Source organism: Panulirus ornatus, chromosome 37, assembly GCF_036320965.1.
Source record: "Panulirus ornatus isolate Po-2019 chromosome 37, ASM3632096v1, whole genome shotgun sequence".
Lineage (NCBI taxonomy): Eukaryota > Metazoa > Arthropoda > Malacostraca > Decapoda > Palinuridae > Panulirus > Panulirus ornatus.
The window spans coordinates 6,015,878-6,036,080 of record NC_092260.1 but is presented as its reverse complement, the minus strand read 5'-3'; the positions used below and the strand labels follow the sequence as shown (position 1 = coordinate 6,036,080).

Sequence of the window (20,203 nt, the reverse complement as noted above, 5' to 3'; positions counted from 1 at the left end):
TGAGGATGTAAGCCATGTGTACGAGTAGGAAGAGAGGAAAGTGATTGGTTCTCAGTGAATTTTGGTTTGTGGCAGGGGTGTGTGATGTCTCCATGGTTGTTTAATATGTTTATGGATGATGTTGTTAGGGAGGTGAATGGAAGATTTTGGAAAGAGGGGCAAGTTTGCAGTCGGTTGTGGATGAAAGAGCTTGGAAACTGAGTTTGGTAAAGTGTGTGAAAGAAGAAAGCTGAGAGTAAATGTGAATAAGAGCAGGGTTATTAGGTAGAGTAGGGTTGGAGGACAAGTTAGTTGGGAGATGAGTTTGAATGGAGAAAAACTAGAGGAAGTGAGGGTTTTTAGATATCTGGGAGTGGATTTGGAAGCGGATGGAACCATGGAAGCGGAAGTGAATCATAGAGTGGGGGAGGGGGCGAAAGTTCTGAGAGTGTTGAAAAATGTATTGAAGTCAAGAACGTTATCTTGGAAAGCAAAAATGGGCATGTTTGAAGGAATAGTGGTTCCAACAATTTTATGTGGTTGTGAGGCGTGGGCTATAGATAGAGTTGTGTGGAGGAGGGTGGATGTGCTGGAAATGAGATGTTTGAGGACAATGTGTGGTGTGAGGTGGTTTGATTGAGTCAGTAATGAAAGGGTAAGAGAGATGTGTGGTAATAAAATGCGTGTGGTTGAGAGAGCAGAAGAGGGTGTTTTGAAATGGTTTGGACACATGGAGAGAATGAGTGAGGAAAGATTGACTAAGAGGATATATGTGTCAGAGGTGGAGGGAACGAGAAGTGGGAGACCAAATTGGAAGTGGAAAGATAGGATGAAAAAAATTTTAAGTGATCTGGGCCTGAACATGCAGGAGGGTGAAAGGCGTGCAAGGAATAGATTGCATTGGAACAATGTGGTATACTGGAGTGACGTGCTGTCAGTGGATTGAACCAGGGCATGTGAAGCGTCTGGGGTAAACCATGGAAATTTTGTGGGGTCTGGATGTGGAAAGGGAGCTGTGGTTTCAGTGCATTATACATGACAGCTAGAGACTGAGTGTGAACGAATGTGGCCTTTGTTGTCTTTTCCTAGCGCTACCTTGTGCGCATGCAGGGGGAGGGAGGTTGTCATTTCATGTGTGGTTGGGTGGCGAGGGGCAGACAGTATGAATTATGTACATGTGTACATATGTATATGTCTGTGTGTATATATATGTGTAAACGTTGAGATGTATAGGTATGTATATGTGTGTGTGGACGTGTATGTATATACATGTGTATGTGGGTGGGTTGGGCCGTTCTTTCATCAGTTTCCTTGCGCTACCTCACTCACGCGGGATACAGCGACAAAGTATGATAAATATAAATAATAGGACTTTAACTGTATTTCTGTGAGTTGTTTTCCTGCCAGTCATTGGCATTGGAAGATGGGCATTATTGGTATGTAGAGATGCTGTACATCTTAATGGAAGACAGGCATTATTGGTATGTAGAGGTGCCATACATCATAGCAAAAGACAGGCATTATTGGTATGTAGAGATGCTGTACATCATAACGGAAGACGGGCATTATTGGTATATAGAGATGCTCTTATGTCGTAACGGAAGATAGGCATTATTAGTATGAAGAGGTGCCATACTTCATAAAGAAGATGGGTATTATTGGTATGTAGAGATGCTGTGCTTCATAACAGAAGACAGGCATTATTGGTATGTAGAGATGCCATACTTTATAAAGGAAGATGAACATTATTGGTATGTAGAGATGCCGTACATCATAACAGAAGACAGGCATTAATGGTATGTAGAGATGCTGTACATCATTATGGAAGATGGGCATTATTGGTCTGTAAAGATGCTGTATGTCATAATGGAAGACAGGCATAATTGATATGTAGAGATGCTGTGCGTCATAATGGAAGATGTGCATTATTGGTATGTAGAGATGCTGTACATCCTAATGGAAGATGGGTATTATGGGTATGTAGAGATGCTGTACATCATAATGGAAGATGGGCATTATTGGTATGTAGAGATGCTGTATGTCATAATGGAAGATGGGCATTATTAGTATGTAGAGATGCCATACTTCATAAAGGAAGACGGACATTATTGGTATGTAGAGATGCTTTATGTCATAATGGAAGATGGGCATTATTGGTATGTAGAGATGCTGTACTTCATAATGGAAGATGGGCATTATTGGTATGTAGAGATGCCATACTTCATAAAGGAAGATAGGCATTATTGATGTGTAGAGATGCTGTACATCATAACGTAAGATGGGCATTATTTGTATGTAGAGATGCTGTACATCATAATGGAAGATGGACATTATTGGTATGTAGAGATGCTGTATATCATAACGGAAAACGGGCATTATTGGTATGTAGAGATGTATGTCATAATGGAAGATGGGCATTATTGGTGTGTAGAGATGCTGTACGTCATGATGGAAGACGGGCATCATTGGTATGTAGAGATGCTGTCTGTCAAAATGATAGATGGGCATTATTGGTATGTATAGATGCCGTACTTCATAAGTAATTATTGCATTTAGCTCCAAGAAAGGATCCTATAGAGTGTTAGCAATGCATATAACACAGGGTGTAAGTGCCTAAGTTATGAACCAAGCATGTATACCTAATTTGAATGCCTGTTCAATAACAAATGTTGATTTACCAGATGTTTTGTTTTTCTGTTGATTGATAAGAGTTCTCTTAATAAACCTTCGTTCTGGGGACTCACCTGAATATTTTTGGCTTTGTCCACAAGAGGTAAATGAACATGATCAGAACATTTGCTGTAAAAGTTGGCATGTTTAGACATCAGTTTTGTGAATTAGTCACCAATTGCCTCTGTTAATTGATGAGACTTTAAAAAATGAGGGGTGTGATCCTTTGTAGATATATTTATTTATTCATTTTGCTTTGTCGCTGTCTCCCGCGTTAGCGAGGTAGCACAAGGAAACAGACGAAAGAATGGCCCAACCCACCCACATACACATGTATATACATACACGTCCACACACACACACAAATATACATACCTATACGTCTCAACATATACATGTATACACACACACACACACAGACATATACATATATACATGTGTACATAATTCATACTGTCTGCCTTTATTCATTCCCATCGCCACCCCACCACACATGTAATAACAACCCCCTCCCCCTCATGTGTGCGAGGTAGTGCTAGGAAAAGACAACAAAGGCCCCATTCGTTCACACTCAGTCTCTAGCTGTCATGTAATAATGCACTGAAACCACAGCTCCCTTTCCACATCCCGGCCCCACAGAATTTTTCATGGTTTACCCCAGACGCTTCACATGCCCTGGTTCAATCCATTGACAGCACGTCAGCCCCGGTATACCACATCGTTCCAATTCACTCTATTCCTTGCACGCCTTTCACCCTCCTGCATGTTCAGGCCTCAGTCACTCAAAATCTTTTTCACTCCATCTTTCCACCTCAAATTTGGTCTCCCACTTCTCCTCATTCCCTCCACCTCTGACACATATATCCTCTTAGTCAATCTTTCCTCACTCATTCTCTCCATGTGTCCAAACCATTTCAGAACACCCTCTTCTGCTCTCTCAACCTTTCCTCACTCATTCTCTCCATGTGACCGAACCATTTCAAAACACCCTCTTCTGCTCTCTCAACTACACTCTTTTTATTTCCACACACCTCTCTCACCTTATTATTACTTACTCGATCAAACCACCTCACACCACATATTATCCTCAAACATCTCATTTCCAGCACATCCACCCTCCTCCGCACAACTCTGTCCATAGCCCACGCCTCGCAACCATACAACATTGTTGGAACTACTATTCCTTCAAACATACCCATTTTTGCTTACCGAGATAATGTTCTCAATTTCCACACATTTTTCAATGCTCCCAGAATTTTTGCCCCCTCCCCCACCCTATGATTCACTTCCACTTCCATGGTTCCATCTGCTGCCAAATCCACTCCCAGATATCTGAAACACTTCACTTCCTCCAGTTTTTCTCCATTCAAACTTACCTCCCAATTGACTTGACCCTCAACCCTACTGTACCTAATATCCTTGCTCTTATTCACATTTACTCTCAACTTTCTTCTTTCACACGCTTTACCAAACTCAGTCACCAGCTTCTGCAGTTTCTCGCATGAATCAGCCACCAGCGCTGTATCATCAGCGAACAACAACTGACTCACTTCCCAAGCTCTCTCATTCCCAACAGACTGCATACTTGCCCCTCTTTCCAAAACTCTTGCATTCACCTCTCTAACAACCCCATCCATAAACAAATTAAACAACCATGGAGACATCACACACCCCTGCTGCAAACCTACATTCACTGAGAACCAGTCACTTTCCTCTCTTCCTACACGTACACATGCCTTACATCCTCGATAAAAACTTTTCACTGCTTCTAACAACTTGCCTCCCACACCATATATTCTTAATACCTTCCACAGAGCATCTCTGTCAACTCTATCATATGCCTTCTCCAGATCCATAAATGCTACATACAAATCCATTTGCTTTTCTAAGTATTTCTCACATACATTCTTCAAAGCAAACTCCTGATCCACACATCCTCTACCACTTCTGAAACCACACTGCTCTTCCCCAATCTGATGCTCTGTACATGCCTTCACCCTCTCAATCAGTACCCTCCCGTATAATTTACCAGGAATACTCAACAAACTTATACCTCTGTAATTTGAGCGCTCACTCTTATCCCCTTTGCCTTTGTACAATGGCACTATGCAAGCATTCCACCAATCCTCAGGCACTTCACCGTGAGTCATACATACATTAAATAACCTTACCAACCAGTCAACAATACAGTCACCCCCTTTTTTAATAAATTCCACAGCAATACCATCCATATATTAACGAAAAAGATTAGAGAAAAATTAACATGAAGGTAAAGATGGTAAATTTTTTTATTAGATTATTTTTGGGTTTGAATTTTTCTATTATTTCAAAAAATGCGTTTTGATTTATAGCTAAAGATGATGATGGTACTGTACAGTGTAATAGGAAAGATATGAGTGGTTTCACTAAAGTACTTTGAATGGGCAACTAAGGCCCACTAGTGTACTGTCTATACGGATGTTATTGTTATTTTAAACTTTAATATTTGAAATACCTGTAGAGTTATGTGCTCTTAAAAATGTGAAGTTGTGTCTATACCCAGAATGAATATTTGTTTTCTTTACAGGTGCACGAATATCTACGCTCCAAATTGTGCTCACTGTATGAAAATGATTGTATATTCGATAAATTTGAATGCTGTTGGAGTGGTAATGACTCTGCCATTATGACAGGCTCTTACAACAACTTCTTCCGCATGTTTGATAGAACAACAAAACGAGATGTCACACTAGAGGCCTCAAGGGAAACGGCCAAGCCAAGATATTTACTAAAGCCGAGAAAGGTAAGCCACATACTCAACATTGCAGCAGTTTACGTAAAAAGTAATGCTTTGATAGATGTACAATGAAAAAACTTTGAATATGGATAATTTTACTTAATATCAGTGTCTGTGGTTGTTCAATCCTTTTTTGGTTGGGGTGGTGAGGGATACATGTTTGAATACTGGTCATCTTAAAATTGACTTTCTAGTGCATTTTGTAAATTCAAAACTCCCACTAAAACTCCTCAGGTAAGTACATCTATTTTATGATCACAGGAGGTAGGAAGCCACTAGAGGTTTCTTTTGATCTGCACTAGTGTCCCATTATCATGCCAATTTTTAGTTCATCTTTGCTGTTTAGAGATTTTGAGAATTATCCTTGCTATGAAATGATATGTGAATAAAAATGCTTCCTAAGCTAGTTGGGCAAATTATAAACAGGCGCCTAGGCATTTGCATACCTGGGGTAGAAGACGTGGAGGCCATGGCCCATAGTAAGGCAGGTTAAGGTCCTGACCAAATATTTTCCCAATCTGATTCTTGTGTATTGACAATGCTGTAGATGAGTTTTTATTCATGAATAAGTTAGGAGTCTACTGAGGAGAACTGTGCAGAAGAAATACTTGGAAAATATGATTTACAGTATCATTATTTCTTATCTGTTAACGAGTGTTTTGAACCAAAGATCATTGCTCATGCTCTGTAGACTTTCATTCATATCAGCCAGTTTCTCTTATTTTTCTGAATATGGGGATAATTATTTTATCAATTTAAATCATTTTATCAATTATGTTTTGAATGAGAACAAATCATCACAAATATATGGTGAGACTTCCATTTATTTCAGCTTTTGTATCATTTGATTAGGTATATGATTAATAATTCATACATTATGTAAGAATCTTCTGAGGAGAACTGCAGGAAAAAAGTATATGAAAGATACAGATTACTAAATAGTTTTATTGATTATATGCCAAATGCTTTGAAATGAAGTGCTGAACATGAGCCATCTCATCAGTACAGCAAAACCTCAAAAATGCCCAAAATTTATGAGAATAATGCCTATTTTGTATTACAATGAGCTGTTAGAAGAATGTATGAGATACAGTTCATAGCCAAAGAAAATCCATAATTATTTTGCTTTAATTGAAGTGAAAAAAAATCTTAGAAGAATAATGAAAAAACAAACAACAAGAGATATAGTTCTCTACTTATTCAGGGAGAAATGAATATCTTAAAGTAGGAGCTTATTGGTAAGATACCTATGTATCTCTGTCTTTCCTTCCATCTATCTCTCTGATGCCTGTTTCCTCCTGGAATACCAATCAAGAGGGTGGCCATAGCAGAAGAATCTCCACTTATCCCTGCCCTTACATGCCTCCTCTGCATACACTTCCACACATTCTTCCACTGTTTCTCTCCCTCCAATACTCTCCCACGCTATTTTCCCATGTCACAGATGGCCTTCATCTCACACCAACACCTTTAATTGTTACTACCATACAGTTCCCTTGTAAACTCCCCTTCCTGTATTCTTTCCAGATGCCTGGACCACCTCACAGTATTGCATTCATCCACCTCAAGCGGTTGATCAATAAAATGGGTACCTGTCTCTGGCTAGGGTATCTATCTATCTATCTATCTGTTTATGTCTCCAACACCTGTTCCAACTGGAATACATATAAAGGGATGGCCAAGCAGTAGAGTCTCCATAACTAATGAACTGCTGTGCCACTTCTTAGCCTTTACTGTCTCACCCTTATCAGGCCTCTGGCAGAGGGCAACTCTTGCAGTGTTTGCTAAGGCTCCTACCTAATGTTCCTACTGACTTTTTCTATCTCATGCTCCTTCAAACTACTTCTACCTAATATTTCTACCTAATGTTCCTGCCCAAAGGCAGGGCTAGCGCATAGTTCTCACCACAGGGAAATCTAGTGTTATGAAGAATGAGTGGTGTGACTTAATTGTTGTCAAGTGTTACATATAACAAGGAGAGATTGCACATTTGTGGACAGAATGCCATGAGTCCATGAGTTAGTGAGGCGGAGAGAAAAGACAGGTACCTGAGTCAGAGGAGGAGTGCAGCTTGACTACCGCAAAAGTGCTGGCTCATGAAGCAGATGTTACGAACTCTCCTGATACCTGGGCAGGTTTTATTAGTAATATACCTTCCTGGTCGTTGGCTGCCTACAGTTGTCTGTGATGATAGTTATAAAGGTGAAATCACAATTCAGTAGGAGTTTATTTGGGGTGGTTCTAGCTCTGCATCCTTACTTGACATTGTTGAGTCAAAAGTGATCTGACTTATAAACTGTTCCAGGGGAATTTATTTGGGGTGGTTCTAGCTCTGCATCCTTACTTGACATTGTTGAGTCGAAAGCGATCTGACTTATAAACTGTTCCAGGCTAACTTCCAAACTTGCCTTATGCCACAAGGTTGATCCACTTTACCTTTTCTACAGGTATAACTTTGGCTTTTGCTCCCAAGAGCTGGCTAGTTAGACCATGCAATACTTGGCAAACTGTTGTATCACATGATTATTGTGTTTCCATCAACTCAAGGTTGAGCCATTTTGGCACCTGCTTCTTTCCCTACATGTCGAAGCTTTGAAACTTTCTACTTTCTCCTGTCTTTCCCAATAGCTATGACCTGGCACATTTCAAAAGACAAGATTTTCACACCCTCCAAAATTCGTAAATACTCTTCTTTGTCTATTCTTTTTCTGTTTTATAATGTTCTCTATATTTCAACTAAGGCCCTGCCTTGATATGGACTTTTCTATGTGGCTGGAGCCTGCCTTCAACATAAAGAAAGAAAAGATTATTTAACAGGAAAATTTTTTATGCATGCATTACTACATGTTTCACAGAGGCAATCCACCTCATCAGGTACAAACACTTCAATAAGTATTCCAAATCCCAACACTACCACAAAAACTCTATCTCTCGTGTCATTCTTGACCACACACACTGGCCTGACGGTATAGGAAAGGTGGGGTGCCTTGTAGTTAAGGGTGTGTGTGTAGGTTTGTGGGGGTGGGGGCTTGGCTTGGGTAACAAGACGTGTGTTCAACTATTTTTCTTATATTATTATTATATATTTATTTTATTTATTTTGCTTTGTCGCTGTCTCCTGCGTTTGCGAGGTAGCGCAAGGAAACAGACGAAAGAAATGGCCCAACCCACCCCCCATACACAATGTATACACACACACGTCCACACACGCAAATATACATACCTATACATCTCAATGTACACATATATATACATACACAGACATACATATATACCCATGCACACAATTCACACTGTCTGCCCCCAGTCACTCCCATCGCCACCTCGCCACACATGGAATACCATCCCCCTCCCCCCTCATGTGTGCGAGGTAGCACAAGGAAAAGACAACAAAGGCCCTATTCGTTCACACTGTCTCTAGCTGCCACGCAATAATGCCCGAAACCACAGCTCCCTTTCCACATCCAGGCCCCACACAACTTTCCATGGTTTACCCCAGACACTTCACTTGCCCTGATTCAATCCACTGACAGCACGTCAACCCTGGTATACCACATCGATCCAATTCACTCTATTCCTTGCCCTCCTTTCACCCTCCTGCATGTTCAGGCCCCGATCACATAAAATCTTTTTCACTCCATCTTTCCACCTCCAATTTGGTCTCCCTCTTCTCCTCATTCCCTCCACCTCCGACACATATATCCTCTTGGTCAATCTTTCCTCACTCATTCTCTCCATGTGCCCAAACCATTTCAAAACACCCTCTTCTGCTCTCTCAACCACGCTCTTTTTATTTCCACACACCTCTCTTACCCTTACATTACTTACTCTATCAAACCACCTCACACTACACATTGTCCTCAAGCATCTCATTTCCAGCACATCCACCCTCCTGCGCACAACTCTATCCATAGCCCACGCCTCGCAACCATACAACATTGTTGGAACCACTATTCCTTCAAACATACCCATTTTTGCTTTCCGAGATAATGTTCTCGACTTCCACACATTCTTCAAGGCTCCCAGGATTTTCGCCCCCTCCCCCACCCTATGATTCACTTCCACTTCCATGGTTCCATCCGCTGCCAGATCCACTCCCAGATATCTAAAACACTTTACTTCCTCCAGTTTTTCTCCATTCAAACTAACCTCCCAATTGACTTGACCCTCAACCCTACTGTACCTAATAACCTTGTTCTTATTCACATTTACTCTTAACTTTCTTCTTTCACACACTTTACCAAACTCAGTCACCAGCTTCTGCAGTTTCTCACATGAATCAGCCACCAGTGCTGTATCCTCCCAAACAACCCCATCCATAAACAAATTAAACAACCATGGAGACATCACACACCCCTGCCGCAAATCTACATTCACTGAGAACCAATCACTTTCCTCTCTTCCTACACATACACATGCCTTACATCCTCGATAAAAACTTTTCACTGCTTCTAACAACTTGCCTCCCACACCATATATTCTTAATACCTTCCACAGAGCATCTCTATCAACTCTTATCATATGCCTTCTCCAGATCCATAGATGCTACATACAAATACATTTATTGTTTCTTGTTAATTCTTTCATAATGATTTGGTTGATAATAAGATGTGCTTTAAAGTTACCTGGAGACAAATTAAAGTTATTAATATTAGTATTTGAGACAGGTTCACTGACATTGCAGGTAGCTTGGTCAGAAGCAGGGTTCAGTGTGACTGGGTTGTTAAGGTCTATAGGATGATTGTTTTCGTGAGTGTTTAGCAATCACATTTTTGTGGCCATTGCTGTATACTGAATGACTGTTTTACTGGTCTAGCCATTGTATACATCTTTACATGCCTTACATTTGATGGCGTAAACACTCCCAATTTTCGAGTAATTTGGCCTACATGTAATTGAGCTCTTATTGATAGTGATATTGTTCTGGAAGGGTGTTATTGTACCAGAAGGCAACATTAAAAGTGCTGTATTTATACAATGACCAGACCCATAAAACAATGACTGAGAGATGCTATTGGCACTGTCATTCAATAAGCAGGGAGACCACAAAAATCGCCACTAAACACTGTCTTGAAAACAATCACCCAGTAGACCTTAACAACCCAGACACATTGTACCCCTCTGCTGATTATGCTACCTGTAACATCATTTAATCTATCAACTGCTAATTCTAAGAGCTTTGATTTGTCCCCAGTTTACTTTAAAGTAGATCATATTAATGAAATCAGTATGAAAGAATTGTCAAGAAATGATGAAATAAGAAAAATAGTTGAAAACACGTCTTCTTACCCAGGCCAACGACCCTTCCCCCTTCCCACACCCACACACACACACAACCCTCCCTTAACCATAAGGTGCTTACCACTTCCCCTTTAATGGTCATGACCAGTGTGTAGTTGAGAATGATACAAGAGAGGGAATTTTTTTGCACCTCATGAGGTGGATTGTCTCCATGAGACATGCATAGAAAATTATATGTTACAGAAAATTCTCTGACCATCGGAATTGCAGTTTCACTTTCATATACTTTTTAGTTACCATACATCATCGCTGTTTCCCCTCATCAGCAGGGTAGCTCCAGGAAACTGAGAAATACTTAGAAAAGCAAATGGATTTGCATGTAGCATTTATGGATCTGGAGAAGGCATATGATAGACTTGATAGAGATGCTCTGTGGGAGGTATTAAGAATATATGGTGTGGGAGGCAAGTTGTTAGAAGCAGTGAAAAGTTTTTATCGAGGATGTTAGGCATGTGTATGAGTAGGAAGAAAGGAAAGTGATTTGTTCTCAGGGAATGTCGGTTTGCAGTAGGGGTGTGTGATGTCTCCATGGTTGCTTAATTTGTTTATGGATGGGGTTGTTAGGGAGGTGAATGCAAGAGTTTTGGAGAGAGGGGCAAGAATGCAGTCTGTTGTGGATGAGAGAGCTTGGGAAGTGAGTCAGTTGTTGTTCGCTGATACGGCGCTGGTGGTTGATTCGGGTGAGAAACTGCAGAAGTTGGTGACTGAGTTTGGTAAAGTGTGTGAAAGAAGAGAGCTGAGAGTAAATGTGAATAAGAGCAAGGTTATTAGGTTCAGTAGGGTTGAGGGACAGGTCAATTGGGAGGTAAGTTTGAATGGAGAAAAACTGGAGGAAGTGAAGTGTTTTAGATATCTAGGAGTGGATTTGGCAGTGGATGGAGCCATGGAAGCCACAGGGTAGGGGAGGGGGCGAGAGTTCTGGGAGTGTTCAAAAATGTGTGGAAGGTGAGAACATTATCTCGGAAAGCAAAAATGGGTATGTTTGAAGGAATATTGGTTCTAACAATGTTGTATGGTTGTGAGGCGTGGGCTATGGATAGAGTTGTGCGCAGGAGGGTGGATGTGCTGGAAATGAAATGTTTGAGAACAATATGTGGTGTGAGGTGGTTTGATCGAGTAAGTAATGTAAGGGTAAGAGAATGTGTGGAAATAAAAAGAGCGTGGTTGAGAGAGCAGAAGAGGGTGTTTTGAAATGGTTTGGGCACATGGAGAGAATGAGTGAAGAAAGGGAACGAGGAGAAGTGGGAAACCAAATTGGAGGTTGAAAGATGGAGTGAAAAAGATTTTGAGTGATCGGGGCCTGAACATGCAGGAGGGTGAAAGGCGGGCAAGGAATAGAGTGAATTGGATCGATGTGGTATACCGGGGTCGATGTTCTGTCAATGGATTCAATCAGGGCATGTGAAGCGTCTGTGGTAAAACATAGAAAGTTCTGTGGGGCCTGGATGTGGAAAGGGAGCTGTGGTTTCGGGCATTATTACATGACAGCTAGAGACTGAGTGTGAACGAATGGGGCCTTTGTTGTCTTTTCCTAGCGCTACCTCGCACACGTGAATGGGGGAGGGGGTTGTTATTCCATGTGTGGCGAGGTGGCGATGGGAACAAATAAAGGCAGACAGTATGAATTATGTACATGTGTATATATGTATATGTCTGTGTGTGTATATATTTATGTGTACATTGAGATGTATATTTGCGTGTGTGGACGTGTATGTATATACATGTGTATGTGGGCGGGTTGGGCCATTCTTTCCTCTGTTTCCTTGCGCTACCTCGCTAACGCGGGAGACAGCGACAAAGCAAAATATAAATAAAATATATATATATATATATATGCGTGTCGTAGAAGGCGACTAAAAGGGAAGGGAGCGGGGGGCTGGAAATCCTCCCCTCTCGTTTTTTTTTTTTTTTAATTTTCCAAAAGAAGGAAGAGAGAAGAGGGCCAGGTGAGGATATTCCCTCAAAGGCCCAGTCCTCTGTTCTTAACGCTACCTCGCTATCGCGGGAAATGGCGAATAGTATGAAAAAAAAAAAAAATATATATATATATATATATATATATATATATATATATATATATATATATATATATATATATATATATATATATATATATGTGTGGAAGTCGAGAACATTATCTCGGAAAGCAAAAATGGGTATGTTTGAAGGAATAGTGGTTCCAACAATGCTGTATGGTTGCGAGGCGTGGGCTATGGATAGAGTTGTGCGCAGGAGGATGGATGTGCTGGAAATGAGATGTTTGAGGACAATGTGTGGTGTGAGGTGGTTTGATCGAGTGAGTAACGTAAGGGTAAGAGAGATGTGTGGAAATAAAAAGAGCGTGGTTGAGAGAGCAGAAGAGGGTGTTTTGAAGTGGTTTGGGCACATGGAGAGGATGAGTGAGGAAAGATTGAGCAAGAGGATATATGTGTCGGAGGTGGAGGGAACAAGGAGAAGAGGGAGACCAAATTGGAGGTGGAAAGATGGAGTGAAAAAGTTTTTGTGTGATCGGGGCCTGAGCATGCAGGAGGGTGAAAGGAGGGCAAGGAATAGAGTGAATTGGAGCGATGTGGTATGCCGGGGTTGACGTGCTGTCAGTGGATTGAAGCAGGGCATGTGAAGCGTCTGGGGTAAACCATGGAAAGCTGTGTAGGTATGTATATTTGCGTGTGTGGACGTATGTATATACATGTGTATGGGGGGGGTTGGGCCATTTCTTTCGTCTGTTTCCTTGCGCTACCTCGCAAACGCGGGAGACAGCAACAAAGTATAATGAAAAAAAAAATAATATATATATATATATATATATATATATATATATATATATATATATATATATATATATATATATATATTCCCTCAAAGGCCCAGTTCTCTGTTCTTAACGCTACCTCGCTAACGCGGGAAATGGCGAATAGTTTGAAAAAAAAAAAATATATATTATCCCCTGGGATAGGGGAGAAAGAATACTTCCCACGCATTCCTCACGTGTCGTAGAAGGCGACTAAAGGGGACTGGAGTGGGGGGCCAGAAACCCTCCCCACCTTGTATTTTGACTTTCTAAAAGGGGAAACAGAAGAAGGGGTCATGCGGGGAGTGCTCATTGTCCTCGAAGGCTCAGATTGGGGTGTCTAAATGTGTGTGAATGTAACCAAGACGAGAAAAAAGGAGAGATAGATAGTATGTTTGAGGAAAGGAACCTGGATGTTTTGGCTCTAAGTGAAACGAAGCTCAAGGATAAAGGGGAAGAATGGTTTGGGAATGTCTTGGGAGTAAAGTCAGGGGTTAGTGAGAGGACAAGAGCAAGGGAAGGAGTAGCACTACTCCTGACACAGGAGTTGTGGAAGTATGTGATAGAGTGTAAGAAAGTAAATTCTAGATTGATATGGGTAAAACTGAAAGTTGACAGAGAGAGATGGGTGATTATTGGTGCATATGCACCTGGGCATGAGAAGAAAGATCATTAGAGGCGAGTGTTTTGGGAGCAGCTGAATGAGTGTGTTAGTGGTTTTGATGCACAAGACCGGGTTATAGTGATGGGTGATTTGAATGCAAAGGTGAGTAATGTGGCAGTTGAGGGAATAATTAGTGCACATGGGGTGTTCAGTGTTGTAAATGGAAATGGTGAAGAGCTTGTAGATTTTTGTGCTGAAAAAGGACTGGTGATTGGGAATACCTGGTTTAAAAAGCGAGATATACATAAGTATACTTATGTAAGTAGGAGAGATGGCCAGAGAGCGTTATTGGATTACGTGTTAATTGATAGGGGTGCGAAAGAGAGACTTGTGGATGTTAATGTGCTGAGAGGTGCAACTGGAGGGATGTCTGATCATTATCTCGTGGAGGCGAAGGTGAAGATTTGTAGGGGCTTTCAGAAAAGAAGAGAGAATGTTGGGGTGAAGAGGGTGGTGAGAGTAAGTGCGCTTTGGAAGGAGACTTGTGTGAGGAAGTACCAGGAGAGACTTGAGCACAGAATGGAAAAAGGTGAGAACAAGGGAGGTAAGGGGAGTGGGGGAGGAATGGGATGTATTTGGGGATTTGGGGAAGCAGTGATGGCTTGCGCAAAAGATGCTTGTGGCATGAGAAGAGTGGGAGGTGGGTTGATTAGAAAGGGTAGTGAGTGATGGGATGAAGAAGTAAGATTGTTAGTGAAAGAGAAGAGAGAGGCATTTGGATGATTTTTGCAGGGAAAAAATGCAAATGAGTGGGAGATGTATAAAAGAAAGAGACAGGAGGTCAAGAGAAAGGTGCAAGAGGTGAAAAAGAGGGCAAATGAAAGTTGGGGTGAGAGAGTGTCATTAAATTTTAGGGAGAATAAAAAGATGTTTTGGAAGCAGGTAAATAAAGTGTGAAGGACAAGGGAGCAAGTGGGAACTTCAGTGAAGGGCGCTAATGGGGAGGTGATAACAAGTAGTGGTGATGTGAGAGGGAGATGGAGTGAGTATTTTGAAGGTCTGTTGAATGTGTTTGATGATAAGAGTGGCAGATATAGGGTGTTTTGGTCAAGTTGGTGTGCAAAGTGAGAGGGTTAGGGAAAATGATTTGGGAAACAGATAAGAGGTAGTAAAAGCTTTGCGGAAGATGAAAGCCGGCAAGGCAGCAGGTTTGGATGGTATTGCAGTGGAATTTATTAGAAAAGGGGGTGACTGTATTGTTGACTGGTTGGTAAGGTTATTTAGTGTATGTATGATTCATGGTGAGGTGCTGGAGGATTGGCGGAATGCTTGCATAGTACCATTGTACAAAGGCAAAGGGGATAAGAGTGAGTGCTCAAATTACAGAAGTATAAGTTTGTTGAGTATTCCTGGTAAATCGTATGGGAGGGTATTGATTGAGAGGGTGAAGGCATGTACAGAGCATCAGATTGGAGAAGAGCAGTGTGGTTTCAGAAGTGGTAGAGGATGTGTGGATCAGGTGTTTGCTTTGAAGAATGTATGTGAGAAATACTTAGAAAAGCAAATGGATTTGTATGTAGCATTTATGGATCTGGAGAAGGCATATGGTAAGAGTTGATAGAGATGCTCTGTGGAAGGTATTAAGAATATATGGTGTGGGAGGCAAGTTGTTAGAAGCAGTGAAAATTTTTTATCGAGGATGTAAGGCATGTGTGCGTGTAGGAAGAGAGGAAAGTGATTGGTTCTCAGTGAGTGTAGGTTTGGGGCAGGGGTGTGTGTTGTCTCCATGGTTGTTTAATTTGTTTATGGATGGTGTTGTTAGGGAGGTGAATGCAAGAGTTTTGGAAAGAGTGGCAAGTATGCAGTCTGTTGTGGATGAGAGAGCTTGGGAAGTGAGTCAGTTGTTGTTCGCTGATGATACAGCGCTGGTGGCTCATTCATGTGAGAAACTGCAGAAGCTGGTGACTGAGTTTGGTAAAGTGTGTGAAAGAAGAAAGCTGAGAGTAAATGTGAATAAGAGCAAGGTTATTAGGTACAGTAGGGTTGAGGGTCAAGTCAATTGGGAGGTAAGTATGAATGGACAAAAACTGGAATAAGTGAAGTGTTTTAGATATCTTTGAGTGGATCTGGCAGCGAATGGAACTATGGAAGCGGAAGTGGATCATAGGGTGGGGGAGGGGGCGAAAATTCTGGGAGCCTTAAAGAATGTGTGGAAGTCGAAAACATTATCTCGGAGCAAAAATGGGTATGTTTGAAGGAATAGTGGTTCCAACAATGTTGTATGGTTGCGAGGCGTGGACTATGGATAGAGTTGTGCGCAGGAGGATGGATGTGCTGGAAATGAGATGTTTGAGGACAATGTGTGGTGTGAGGTGGTTTGATCGAGTAAGTAACGTAAGGGTAAGAGAGATGTGTGGAAATAAAAAGAGCGTGGTTGAGAGAGCAGAAGAGGGTGTTTTGAAATGGTTTGGTCACATGGAGAGAATGAGTGAGGAAAGATTGACCAAGAGGATATATGTGTCGGAGGTGGAGGGAACAAGGAGAAGAGGGAGACCAAATTGTAGGTGGAAAGATGGAGTGAAAAAGATTTTGTGTGATCGGGGCCTGAACATGCAGGAGGGTGAAAGGAGGGCAAGGAATAGAGTGAATTGGAGCAATGTGGTATACCGGGGTTGACGTGCTGTCAGTGGATTGAATCAAGGCATGTGAAGCGTCTGGGGTAAACCATGGAAAGCTGTGTAGGTATGTATATTTGCATGTGTGGACGTATGTATATACATGTGTATGGGGGGTTGGGCCATTTCTTTCGTCTGTTTCCTTTTTCTTTCATACTATTCGCCATTTCCCGCGTTAGCGAGGTAGCGTTAAGAACAGAGGACTGGGCCTTTGAAGGAATATCCTCACCTGGCCTCCTTCCTGTTCCTTCTTTTGGAAAATTGGAAAAAACGAGAGGGGAGGATTTCCAGCCGCCCGCTCCCTCCCCTTTTAGTCGCCTTCTACGACATGCAGGGAATACGTGGGAAGTATCCCTGGGGATAGGGGAGAAAGAATACTTCCCACGTATTCCCTGCGTGTCATAAAAGGCGACTAAAAGGGAAGGGAGCGGGGGGCTGGAAATCCTCCCCTCTTGTTTTTTTTCGTTTTTTTCCAAAGAAGGAACAGAAAAGGGGGCCAGATGAGGATATTCCCTCAAAGGCCCAGTCCTCTGTTCTTAACGCTATCTCGCTAACGCGGGAAATGGCGAATAGTATGAATGAAAATGAATGAGTGAAATATATATATATACATAAAATAAAGCCTACTGACTTCATTGCATTCTTAAGGTAATCAAAAGCAATATTTCATGCTTCAAGCAACATTAAAGCATTATGAAGGAACAAAAATAATTGCAAGCTGTTAGCATAACTAATGCTTATTGAGTATACAGGCTAGGTGTAAATACAATGTCTCTTTTTATAGCTGTGGAGGCTGCCTCCATTTTCTCGCGAAGGTTAGGATCTCCAATGATGTGTGCAGCATTCTTAACAACCTTAAGAGTTTCATCTAAGTGCTGGATGCACTTTACGGTGATTCCTTCCTGAGCATCTTTCAACTCCATTATTTTGCTAAATGGTAACCCACTTGCCCATTGATATACCACCTCTGTTAATCCAAAGTTGAACTGATCTACAAAATCACCAACTGGCTCTGGAAGGCCACACTCCTCCTGGATTTTCCCAATGTTTTCTGCCACATCCTTGAACTTGTTAATTCCTTTCTCTAGTTCTGGTGTTAGAGTTGGTTTATTACGATTTTTCTGTTGGAAGACCATACTAGATAATAAGGCAGCTACTATTTCTACTGGGCTCTCTGCAAACACATTTTCAAGAACTAGTTCAGTTACCATTAATTCATGGTTACCCATCTCACATGCTACTCGACCTTTCAGTGTGACTGTATTGTTATTTTCAATGTACCCAAGCCTTTTAAGCACCTTGATCCTCATCTGGTATTCAGGATGTAGCTGAAGAGCCTCTTCTGACATGAGGAACTTAAGATGTCCAAGTCTTTCCTTTAAGTTATATCTATATACAGTTATATATATATATATATATATATATATACAATGTAAATAAGAGCAAAGTTATTAGGTATAGTAGGGTTTAGGGGCAAGTCAATTGGGAGGTAAGTTTGAATGGAGAAAAACTGGAGAATGTGGAAGTGGAGTGGATTTGGCAGCGGATGGAACCATATAAGAGGAAGTGTGTCATAGAATGGGTGAGGGGGCAAAAGTTCTGGGAGCGTTGAAGAATGTGTGGAAGTCGAGATCATTATCTCAGAAAGCAAAAATGGGTATGTTTGAAGGAAAAGTGGTTCCAACAATGTTATATGGTCGCGAGGCGTGGGCTATAAATAGAGTTGTGTGGAGGAGGGTGGATGTGCTGGAAATGAGATGTTTGAGGACAATATGTAGTGTGAGATGGTTTGATCGAGTAAGTAATAATAGGGTGAGAGAGATGTGTGGTAATAAAAAGATTGTGGTTGAGAGAGTAGAAGAGGGTGTTTTGAAATGGTTTGGTCACACGGAGAGAATGAGTGAGGAAAGATTGACCAAGGGGATATATGTGTCAGAGGTGGAGGGAACGAGAAGTGGGAGACCAAATTGGAGGCGGAAAGATGGAGTGAAAAAGAATTTGAATGATGGAAAGATAGAGTGAAAAAGAATTTGAGTGATCGGGGCCTGAACATGCGAGGTTGAAAGGCGTGAAAGGAATAGAGTGAATTGGAACGATGTGGTATGCTGGGGTCGACTTGCTGTCAATGGATTGAACCAGGGCATGTGAAGCGTCTAGGGTAAACCATGGAAAGTTTTGTGGGGCCTGGATGTGGAAAGGGAGCTGTGGTTTCGGTTCCTTAGACATGACAGCTAGAGACTGAGTGTGAATGAATGGGGCCTTTGTTGTCTTTTCCTAGCGCTACCTCGCACACATGAGGGGGGAGGGGTTGTTATTTCATGTCTGGCGGGGTGGTGATGGGAATGAATAAAGGCAGACAGTATGAATTATGTACATGTGTATATATGTATATGTGTGTGTGTATATATATATATGTGTACATTGAGATGTATAGGTATGTATATTTGCGTGTGTGGACATGTATTTATATACATGTGTATGTGGGTAGGTTGGGCCATTCTTTCTTCTGTTTCCTTGCGCTACCTCGCTAACATGGGAGAAAGTGACAAATTAGAATAGAAATATTTTTTTTTTTCAGGTATGCACAGCAGGCAAGAGAAAGAAGGATGAGATAAGTGTAGACTGCCTTGATTTCAATAAGAAGATTCTGCACACAGCCTGGCATCCTCATGAAAACATTATTGCTGTTGCTGCAACTAACAACCTTTACATATTCCAAGACAAATTTTAGCAATCCTCATCTGATGACTAGAGCTTAGGTAAGTGGACACCTTGACATTTTTTGGAAGAAAAGGCTTTCTTTGTTTTTCTCTTTGGTGCTTGTTTTGCCATTTCCCACATCAATCAAGTAATGCCAGAAGCAGATGAAAAAAGGTGTCTTTTTCCGCAACTGCTACATATATTCTTATACAGTCCATTGACAGCACAATGACCTGTGTATACATATCTTTCCAATTCACTTTGCACCATGCATGCCTTTCACCCTTCTGTTTCTTCAGGCCATTGCACTCAAAATCTAATTCACTCCGTCCTTCCAGTCTTGAAGATTTTGAAATTTGATCAGATTATTGAGGAATTGATTTTCTATTATTCGTAAATGCTGCATCATCATTATTTCTACTACCTTTCATGCCTCTGTAAAACCAGATTGAGTAAGAAATTTTTGTCTGTAAAAGCTTTAGGCTCACCAAATACATATATACTTACCTTTATCACGTTGGCCATGGTCAGAATGCCATGGGATAAGCTATCTATCCATGTATCTATCTATATCTCTTATGCCTGTTCCCTTTGGGAACTCCCTCAAGATAGTGGCCACAGCAAAAGAATCTCCATAACTGGTGAAGTCCAGTGCAGTTTCTTACTCTTTTTTTGCCTCATCCTTAGCAAGCCACTGGCAGGGAGCA

General features: G+C 41.4%; 1 protein-coding gene across 5 annotated transcripts in view; it reads left to right on the top strand.

The window, feature by feature from the left end:
- tws (protein phosphatase 2 regulatory subunit tws) overlaps positions 1-20,203 on the top strand; it is a 284,859-nt gene that overhangs the window by 202,427 nt on the left and 62,229 nt on the right. For all 5 annotated transcript variants that reach the window (XR_011715348.1, XM_071683743.1, XM_071683741.1 and 2 more), the window contains 2 exons: positions 5,216-5,431; positions 19,375-19,555. Coding sequence is in view for 4 of the 5 variants with exons in the window: in XM_071683743.1 (XP_071539844.1) it covers positions 5,216-5,431; positions 19,375-19,527 (369 nt within the window). In the remaining variant the exon portion in view is untranslated. The remainder of the gene's footprint in view (positions 1-5,215; positions 5,432-19,374; positions 19,556-20,203) is intronic.